This window comes from Episyrphus balteatus, chromosome 1 (assembly GCF_945859705.1).
Source record: "Episyrphus balteatus chromosome 1, idEpiBalt1.1, whole genome shotgun sequence".
Classification (NCBI taxonomy): domain Eukaryota; kingdom Metazoa; phylum Arthropoda; class Insecta; order Diptera; family Syrphidae; genus Episyrphus; species Episyrphus balteatus.
The window spans coordinates 30,862,136-30,873,071 of record NC_079134.1 but is presented as its reverse complement, the minus strand read 5'-3'; the positions used below and the strand labels follow the sequence as shown (position 1 = coordinate 30,873,071).

Here is a 10,936-nt window from a genome sequence, read left to right as displayed (position 1 = left end):
TTTTTGATTTTTTAGTATCTGTGTCATGATGGGTATGGCGTCTGTGGTGCGGTGTACACCACAATTGGGCACACAAGTGTCTTGTCCATGGGCCGCTTAAAGTTATTGGGCCGCCATTTTGTCATTTCCTAGAGGGCGCTAGTTTCTTTAAGTTTTTCGATGAGTGCATGCCTCCATTTTATTTTCATTTGATGGCTGTCATCAACAAGTGTGTTTATTTACTGCTGCGGAAGCGGACTCTCACTGAAAAAGTAAAATTTTTTTATACTGTACTGTATTGAAAAAATTGAATATTTCAGTGGAGAATAGCAACACATAAGAAAACAATTTTAATCGGAAGACAAAGAACACTGTCATTCAAAACGTCAAAATCAATTTGATTGACACACGTCTATTTATACTCATATGACAATTTGACCTACAGAATATTTTTCTTATCAATAGAATATGAAATGAAATTTCACATCTGTGGGATGGTCTTGCAATGTGTTGCCAATAGTGCAGATTTATCTGCATTTTGCAGATTTTCAACACATTCCCAGACTTTTGAGAACCATAAATCTGCAGTGCAGATTTTATCTGCAACTGAAACTTAACGTTTCAATAACAAAAATAGATTTCATTTCAAAAAATCCAGTAAAATGTTATAATTATTTAACTTTAGTTTTCAAATCAGCTAGAATGTGTTCATAACGTTCTATATTTTTCCTTCTTGACTTCTTGATTTCATTTTCTAAAATTCAAATTGTAACAAAACTCCGTATGATTTCGATTTTATAGAAGCCTAACGATATAATTATTTATGACCACTTCCAGGGTTCCAGGGAAGAAGCTATTGATACAAATTTAACAATTTCAGCGAGAAAAATTACACGGTGTTACAAAAATGAGGTTTTAAAATATACGCGGGCGGAGACCTATCAGGTTTTGTAGAGCTAGTCGCACTGAATACGAAACGGTATTTAAAAATCCCCTAACACCCCCAAAATCTGGAGTTACGGGCAAAAAACGGTTTTTTGGACCTTCGCCCATTGAAAAAATTCTAGCTTCGACAATTTTTTACCCATTTTCGATTTTTTTACAGTTTCTGATAGAAGATAAATATACCTTTTTAACAATGTATAAAACATGTAACTCGGTTAAACCACTTAGAATTTATAAGATGTCAAAGTTCAAAAATTCAATTTTTTTTGTCATTTGCCCAACTTCGGCATCAATTTAAAGTATATGTTTTCAAAACAACATGCTATTTAAAAAATATATTCTAAAACTATATCTATTTCCCAATTGATCGAAGTATTTTTTATGAAAATCACTTCAATATTGGCTTAGAAAAAAAAAATTTTCGATTTCAACCCAGATACAGAAATTCGAACTTTTAGGTATAGAACAAAAATGTTGTTTCGGCACGTAGTAGGATAAGTTGGGCGCCAGGATTTGATGAAGGGTTTTTGTAGAGGAGCTGAATACAAACATTTTTTTTCTTTGGGAGGGGGGTCTATCTCCCCCCGTTTAGGTGGGAGGGGCATTTTTCTAAAAAAAATTATCAAAATAAAAAAAAATTATTAAAAAACAACGGCAACACTTACAGTAATAAATGATACCATTTCCAAAAGGCAAAATTGTGCATTTGATTCTAATTTTTAAATCAATATAATATTACCAATAGTTTTTGAAATAATCGATTTCAAAGTTAAAAATAGGGGAACAAATTTTTTTTAAAACTCATTTTATACTATTTTTGTCCAGACTGCGAATTTTAGTAAATAAATTACTTAGACAGAAAACTGCCTCAATTGATTCCTTATCGAACCGTGAAAACTATATGTTTCTATGTCTTCTAGTTTTTGGGAAAATTGAAAAATTATTTTATCAGATTTTTCTTTTTTCAAAATATTTTTTGTTTTTATTTTTTTTTATTTTTCAATTTTCTCAAAAACTAGAAGACATAGAAACATATAGTTTTCACTGTTCGATAAGGAATTAATTGAGGCAATTTTCTGTCTAAGTAACTTATTTACTAAAATTCACAGTCTGGACAAAAATAGTATAAAATGAGTTTTAAAAAAAATTTGTTCCCCTATTTTTAACTTTGAAATCGATTATTTCAAAAACTATTGGTAATATTATATTGATTTAAAAATTAGAATCAAATGCACAATTTTGCCTTTTGGAAATGGTATCATTTATTACTGTAAGTGTTGCCGTTGTTTTTTAATAATTTTTTTTTATTTTGATAATTTTTTTTAGAAAAATGCCCCTCCCACCTAAACGGGGGGAGATAGACCCCCCTCCCAAAGAAAAAAAATGTTTGTATTCAGCTCCTCTACAAAAACCCTTCATCAAATCCTGGCGCCCAACTTATCCTACTACGTGCCGAAACAACATTTTTGTTCTATACCTAAAAGTTCGAATTTCTGTATCTGGGTTGAAATCGAAAATTTTTTTTTTCTAAGCCAATATTGAAGTGATTTTCATAAAAAATACTTCGATCAATTGGAAAATAGATATAGTTTTAGAATATATTTTTTAAATAGCATGTTGTTTTGAAAACATATACTTTAAATTGATGCCGAAGTTGGGCAAATGACAAAAAAAATTGAATTTTTGAACTTTGACATCTTATAAATTCTAAGTGGTTTAACCGAGTTACATGTTTTATACATTGTTAAAAAGGTATATTTATCTTCTATCAGAAACTGTAAAAAAATCGAAAATGGGTAAAAAATTGTCGAAGCTAGAATTTTTTCAATGGGCGAAGGTCCAAAAAACCGTTTTTTGCCCGTAACTCCAGATTTTGGGGGTGTTAGGGGATTTTTAAATACCGTTTCGTATTCAGTGCGACTAGCTCTACAAAACCTGATAGGTCTCCGCCCGCGTATTTTTTGAGTGTTACACCGTGTTATTCTCGACATTAATTTTAGCTGACACCTGTTCGCAATCTTTTTCAAATCGTGTCTCCCAAATTTTAAGAAATCTGCATTGCAGATTTTTTTTCATTATTTCTGCAGATTTTTCAAAATATTTTAATGGCAACACTGCTTGCAAAAAACAATGTTAGTGTACAATGCGAAAGTATAGCCATTCAAGATCAGTCGAATTTCGGTCAAGATCGTGTCGCAGTTAAAAAGATGAACATTAAATATCAATTTTTATTATTAGTAATAATTATTGCTATTCTCAGTCAGAATTGTAGTGCAAGTAAATACAACATAAGCTTGGCAGAATTGGAAAAATGTAAAGTGTACTATTTAGATGGTACACATAATATATTCAAGGATTTCTTTGAAGTTGATTCTGTGAAAAACAATTTGAAAAAAGACAACGAACGATTGCATTTGAGATTTTACTTAATGGCTAGCAACACTTCCAACATATTGCTTTCAAATAATACATTTTGTGATGGTCATTGTTATGAAATCGGTAACGTATTTAAGTTTTTTGGCAACATTTTCAAAGTAAATTCAACTTATCATATAACTTTAAAGTTCTTCGTGATTTTAAGTCGTCAATTGTGACAAAATATCCTCAGTTTTATGCAGAAAATAAGACGTCTCTTAACATGTTATCGACTTTTGATCCAATGCCAGTTGAAATAATTCAAAAGAATGGTAAAAATAGTTGACTTAAATAAAAATGTTTGAACTTATAAATGTGTGATTTTATTTTCAGATGGAGAGTTGATTGTAAATGTACCAGGTTATGCAGAACCTCTTGTGAAATATTTGGATCCAAAACCTGTGATATCAAGTTTTTTAGCTTTGGTTCTGGTTCTAAAACCCCAGCAAAGTGGTTCTACAACTGCGAATTCAATGAAAATTGTGAGTAAATGGTGATTCATATTTTAATAAAATCTTTGTGTTTAGATTGTAATTTTTGCATTTGTAAAATTTTAGCAAGAATACCACTTGCATCTTAAATACGAGAACGAAATCTTTGCACATGAGAACGATAAGTTAATTTAAGGAGTCAAATCTTATAGTTGAAATGTTTAAATTTTCGACAAAAATCGAAATTATAGCTGTGTTTTATTTTCCTCGTGATCCGGATCAGATCATTATTTATATTAGCTTTACAACAAAAGCAGGATTTTGTTTTGTTATTGTTTCGCAAATAAATCAATGATCTGATCTGGATCAAGAGGAAAATAAAACACAACTTATGTTTTATGTAAGAAGGGAGTAAGGGAGAGAATGGTTTATGAAGGAGAGGCCTAAAAGTCATAAGATTTTTTCATAATTGAATTTAATGTTTGATATTTTGATTATATCTTTAATGTGAGAAATAAGAAAAAAAAATGAATTTAGGAAAATTCCCGCTAAATTCTGAATATCAATCAGAAACTCTGCATGAACATAATTTTATTTTCCATTATTAAGCTTTTACATAGTTCTGGTTTTCAAAATTACCTTAATAAATTGCAAATTGTCAAATTGCAATAAAAATTAACAACATTTACATTATACTTAGCAAAAAAATTTCCTGAATTTTGGAATTCTGTTTTTTTTTTTTTTTCATTATAAAAACAAATGTGTCCTTTTTTCTTGTTAAACTAAATTTTGAAAAAGTACAGGTAAAATAGTACATAAAATCAACAAATTAAAAAAAAAATTGTTACACTCCTGAAACTTGACAAAAAGTTTGCTTTCGGGATAAGAACCAAGGATAAAAAAGTCTACAAAAAAGTTGGGTGGAAGGTTTTTTTTTTGCGAACAAGTGGGAGGGGGTGAAGCTCAAAAATCATATTATGACACATATTTTTAAGGTATTTTTGATGCTGAATCTAATGACATAAAAATAAAGTCAAAATATTTTTAAAATAAAGTCAGTACGATTGTTCTTAGAAAAGTTATTGCCGATTAAAAACAAGGGTGCATTGAATAATTACAAATAGAAGTGGACACCCAGGAAAACTTCCGCTGTAAAATCACTGTCTTTAGTATCGTTGAATTAAAAAAGCAAATCCAACAATCCAAAAGCAAATCCAGCAACCCAAAATCAAATCCTAAACAGCTTATACATATAGATAAAAGTTTTCCTATTTTAAAAAGTGGAGACAAGGAGTAAAGGAATCGTCCTTGTTCTCTAGACTAATATGACTTTTCAAGATACGAAAACTTATATCAATATAAGATTTTTGAAATGTATAGTACCTTGCCATATTATTAGGCCCAAGCGAAAAAAATACAATTTTTTGGTTCATGTTATATTGGAATTTCAAAGTTTTTGTCGAATTATCTCAATTTTTTTTTTTGTCTCATTTACTAAGTGTAAGTGTAGATACGGATTAACTAAAAAAAGTTAAAGAATTGATACTTTTTCATAAAAAATAACGCTCCGAAAGACGTTTTCCATGGAAATCATGTCTAGAAAATTACCAGACCGGTCTGACACTTAAATTTTTGTACCGAGGAATAACGTGACATTCTTAACTTTATGGCAAGGACCCCATCTTGCATAAATATAGAAGCTTCGAGCCTCGAGCCTATTTCGAAATCGTAGAATCAAAACGTTCCCAAGCTCCTTTTTGTATTGGTCTGGAGTTAGTGCGTTTTCCACTATTTAAAAGGAACCTTATCCTTTTCCTGAGATAGCAGAACAGCCAATAATGATCAGAGGATGTTTTGCTATTGAAATAACGCACTGTGAATAGCTCTTCTCGTCTGATCTTATATTATAAGAAAGAAAAACTACAACAATACTTAGAATATTACGAACTGTCCAGACGATCAGAGCTTCTATATTTATGCAAGATGGGATTCTTTCCATAAAGTAAAGAATGTCACGTTATTCCTCGGTACAATATTAAGTATTAGACCGGTCTGGTAATTTTCTAGGCATGAATTCCATAGAAAACGTCTTTTGGAGCTTTTCTCTTTTGTACGTTATTTTTTATGAAAAAGTATCAATTCTTTAACGTATTTTTAGTCAATGCGTATCCGTCCGACCAGTCGTTCTCGAGATATTGAGACTAATGCGTTTTTTAAAATAGCAGACGCCCCACAAGACCAATCAATACGCAAACTGAGATTTATACTAGGATAAATCCCTCTTCAATACTGCATCCAAACTTAGATGACGTCACAACTTTTTTCCGATTTTTCCCCATTGACCTATCTGCCACACGATCGGTGACATACTGAAACTTATTCAACAAGGGTGTGGATGTGTATTAAAAATATTCACAATATATAAGAGTTACCATTGGTAAACTTTCTTCAAAAACTACTCCCTTTTTCTATTGTTTTTCTGAAAGAGCTTTCAGGATTAATGCTTTTTTAAGCTTTTAAAACGAAAAAAAGACGTAAGTGTTGTCGTGTGGTTGGTGGTAATCTATTTTTCGTTTATTTGGAAAACAATTAATATTAACATTTGATTCTGCGCTGCAATGGACTTTCAGGGAAAATCTTTTGGCGGACTTGTTGCGTTGTGATGTTTCTTGAATAAGTAAATGGCAAAAAGTTTCTTAATTACATCTTGGTGGTGTGGAAAAAGATAATTTTTTTTTAGTTCTTTTAAAAATTTGTTATTGTGAAATTCTACCAACAAATGGGTAACGCTGGTACTTTTTCGATCAAACTTGAAACATTTTTATGCAAAGTGCGGCATCGCTGTGAGAGCTTTTTGTTTTGATAGACTTATGCGTTAAACATGATGCAAATTGAGATGCAAACGTCCTATCTTACCTGTACTGACAAGTTTTCTTTGACAGAGTATAGAGTAATATTAGTGGTACCCTATTGAAAAATCAACAATTATGTTACCTTTGAGATTAGAAACAAGAGTCTTAAGTGTCTACAAGAATATCGTGGTTGAAAGGGTGTTTTTTTTAGTGTAAACAAAAAATGATGGGCCACCCTAATGAAATTTGGTAAAAATATTGATTTTGGGATAGAAAGCACGAATAAAGAGTTTTCATAAAAAAAATCTAGGTAAAAGGGTGTTTTTTCGAAGAGACAGTAAAATCTGTAATTGGTCCCAAAAAGTCAATGATTCGTGTAAAACGTCTAAGAACTAAAGTATAAACGTTAAATTTGTCATCAAAACCAAAAATAAAATGAATCATTGGCTTTTAAATTAATTCTCTCAATTGCATTCATGTTGCTTACAATCAATTCTGAGAAATTCACATAATACCTTGCTTTTCAGAGAGTAGGAATAGCTTGCCGCACATGCACATTATGGTTTATGGGGTAGCGAGTTTTCGCTCACTCGTACATTCTTTACGAAAAAATTTAACTATAGGTACTAAAAAAAGAGATCAAAATATTTTCTAAAGAGGAGTAAATTTGGGCGTAAGAAAGAGCAGGCTAAATAGCTATGTAGAATTGTAGATACCACACAGTGTTGCCAGAGCCGGCTATTTATAGCCAAACAAGCTCCTTGAAGATTTCACTCGTTCCTTAAAATTTTGATTCCCGATTTATCGGAATTTGGCTCTTTTAATTTTGTACTTGGCGATCGACCAGAAATGTGGACAGAGACAGCCGATTCACATACATTTTTCATATGCATGTATTGAAAATTTAATTTCACGCTAGTCAATGAGTATCAGAGTCAGAATATATTAACAAAGTGAAAAACAAATAAATTATACTTGAAGTCGCATAAGTTAAAGTTATCTGAAAGTTAAAAAAAAATCAAAAATCTCTTACAAAAAAAAAAATTGTTTGCGTTTTTTTGCCAATTTTTGAAGGCGGCTCTTTTTGGCTCCAAGTTTTATCAAAAACGTTTGAAAGAGTTAATGACTTTAGATTGTATATTTTGTGTAGTGCAGCATTGTAGTGCGCAGTTTACATATTTTACATAGGCCACTTTTGGCTTAAAGCTTAATATATTTTTAAATGCATTTTACGAACTTTTCATGATGATCCCCTTTTTTTTATTAGAAAATGATAACTCATTACAGAGTCGAAAATTAGAAATAAATATAAGAAATGGCGGAACGTAGACCACCGGGTTAGCTATGTAGTTTATACTAAGATATAAACATTTTCAGTGTTCCATTAATTAAGCTATGTATAATATGTGTGTCTTCCATTTCAGCCAACAAAGAGGCCCAAAAGATGTGTGACTGTGGAGTTAAAAATGTCAGCAGTATTAATTCAGGAGGAGCTGCAGAAATAAAACAAGAAGATTGTCTTAACAAACAAATGAACTTCAAAGAAAAAAACAATGAAGATCAACTATTATTATTGGCGTCAAAGTTGTCAGCCATAGATTCCCGTATTACAAACTTGACAGATTCTTTTTTGTCTGATTGTGTTGAAACAGAAACAAACTCCAAAGAAAAAAACAATGAAGAACAATTATTAACTTCAAAGTTATCGTCCACAGATCCTAGCATGATCAAGTTGATGGATTCTTTTTTGTCTAGAACTATACCCTTAAACAGACATAATTCATTTTGTAATGCCTTAGTTCCAACACTGAACAATTTTGATGACGATCAAGTGATAGAGTTTCAACAGGGAGTTATTGAGCAGATGAAAAAAATCAAAAACAGAAACACTCCAACAACAACAATAGAACCGATACCTGAAATAGATGTACTGAGAGGAAATTGAAGTATCTTCGCATCATGGTCATAGATCCTGAAATAGATGGTATTTGAAGGAAAAACTTCTCCGGTCATTTTAATTTTCTTTTTCTCCGAAATTTGTAAAGCTTTATTATTTTTAATTTTTTTTTTTGTGTATGATTCTATCAATTCTAGTAAATTAATTAAATAAATATGCTTTGTTAAGAATTTCCAAATGGTATTTTTTGAATTTATAATTTTTTTCCATGTTTAGATTATGTACGATAACAGTGTCTGGCGAATTAAAGGTCATCATACTAGAAAATGACTCATTTTGATATCACTTGAATCTGAAGAATCTATATTATTTCTATGTTTCCAGAGATCAAACCAACATCTGGTCAGGGGCGTACGTTGAGTTGTCGGGGCCCCGTGGCAAGACTTCATTTTTGGACCCTTTTGATATACCTAGAAAATAAGAACAAATAAAAAAGTATGTATACGTCACTTATTATTTTTGGGGCCCCTGATGTACCTTCCATTTGTTGGTCGCTAAGATTATTCAAGTAATATTTTTTGTGGCCCCAAGATAATATGTATTTTTTCTTTCAAAAAAGCGATTTATTTTTTTTGGACCCCTGAGGTAAAAAATTTTTTTTAGATGAAATAATATGTGGCTACCAATTCACTGAAAAATATAATTTTTCTCTCTTGTGTCCGAAGTGATTCATGTCAAAAATTCTGTAAAAATTCCCAAAAATCCAATGACTCGTGTTGCGTAGAACGTCTTAGAACTTTAATATTAACGTTAATTTAGAGATTTTGAACGAACATTTAATTCGAAGTTATTTTTGTTTCCCTCACTAAAAAAAAAAAACACCCTCTTCCATTACATATAGAACGTCTATACACTTAAAATTAAAGAATCATTGGTTTTTGGGATTTATAAGTCAAAATTTACTCAACCATCGACAAAAAAAAAAACAACCACTCTTTCACTCAAAATATTTTTGCTTGTTTCATCTTTTTTTTTTTGCAAAAAAAAAACCGTTCGAGAATACACCAACCACGCAAAGCATGCCTATCGTATGTATTCGTTACTAAAATGCGGGTATTTGCTTCAGTAACGAGTAACGAAACGTTACTTTCTAAACAATATCGTTACTGGCACTGGGTACTGAAGTAACGAAACATACGAGATACGAAACACACGAGTAACGACCCCATTCCAATTTCAATACTAAACCATCCGATATATGAGATAAGAAACGAAGTGATACACTCAATTTGTCGCATTTAGCATCTCGTATCGATATCGTTACGGTAGTCGGATTGTTAACTCCAGATAATTATCTGGAGTTTACTTTTGTCTCATTAAAAACAGTAGTGCCAAGGTATCTTTGTGTTATCGATAATACATAATTTATACAGAAATATCAAAAGAGACGTTTTTGGTATTTTCTCTATGTGGCCGAAATATACCCACGCCGCAACTAATGTTTATGACCTTTTTGTTAATGGTCTTAAAATGTAGCTTAAGAATGTACAAAAGTTTTTTCTTTTTCAATAAAATTTGTTTATTTCCAGTGCAAAATTTTCAACTAAAAAAAAAGCAGAGAAAACGAGGTTTGAAAATCACTCTCAATAGAAAAAAAATGAAAAATTGTTCGACATGGTTGTTAATATTCCGAGATCTGCGCGATGTACTTTTGAAATAAAGGTCTCTAAAGAATTGTGATAAGATTACGGAACGAATATAAACAAAAAATTACAGAAGTTTTGTCGAAAATTTAGAAAAAAATCAAAAAAAATTTCCACGTTTGATTAAAAAAAAATGATGTGTGCAATTCACACGTGGTAGAAGTCAAATCTTAAAAAATCATTTTTCTTGCAACTATAATTGTACTAAATTTCAATTAATTTCATATTCAAAATTCTGAGATAACGGTACAAAGATGTTCTTTTTCTACACACGTTATATCTTTTGATCTAGTGTACATACAAATTTGATTTAACTTTAATACACATGCTGATAACATAACCTTTTATTTGATATATCACACATAACGGTAGGTGCTCTACAAGTTACACAATCTTAAATTGAAAAAATCTTTCAGATGATATTTTATCGTAGATTGTCTGTTTCGATTTTTTTTTTTGAAAGAAAAATGATTTTTTAAGGTTTCACTTCTACCACGTGTGAATTGCACACATGATTTTTTTTTTTAAATGACAACCTATGATAAATTTTATATCATCTAAATGCTTATTTCACTTTTTATATGACGCACAGTGTGTCGAGTCCATACAAAAGTTAATCATAAATACTTGCAGCTAAGTTTTTGGAGTTTTAATATATTTTTTTGTGTTTTTATGGCATGTGGCCTTTGCACTAACAACTACGAATCGGGGTTA

General features: G+C 30.9%; 1 protein-coding gene across 1 annotated transcript; it reads left to right on the top strand.

Annotated features, from left to right (window-relative positions):
- Positions 1-3,279: 3,279 nt before the first annotated feature.
- Positions 3,280-8,750, top strand: LOC129907677 (uncharacterized). The gene is made up of 4 exons (XM_055983996.1): positions 3,280-3,423; positions 3,489-3,611; positions 3,673-3,821; positions 8,047-8,750. The coding sequence occupies exons 1-4, from the start codon at positions 3,354-3,356 to the stop codon at positions 8,125-8,127; spliced, it is 423 nt and encodes a 140-aa protein (XP_055839971.1). The 5' UTR covers positions 3,280-3,353; the 3' UTR covers positions 8,128-8,750.
- Positions 8,751-10,936: the final 2,186 nt, after the last annotated feature.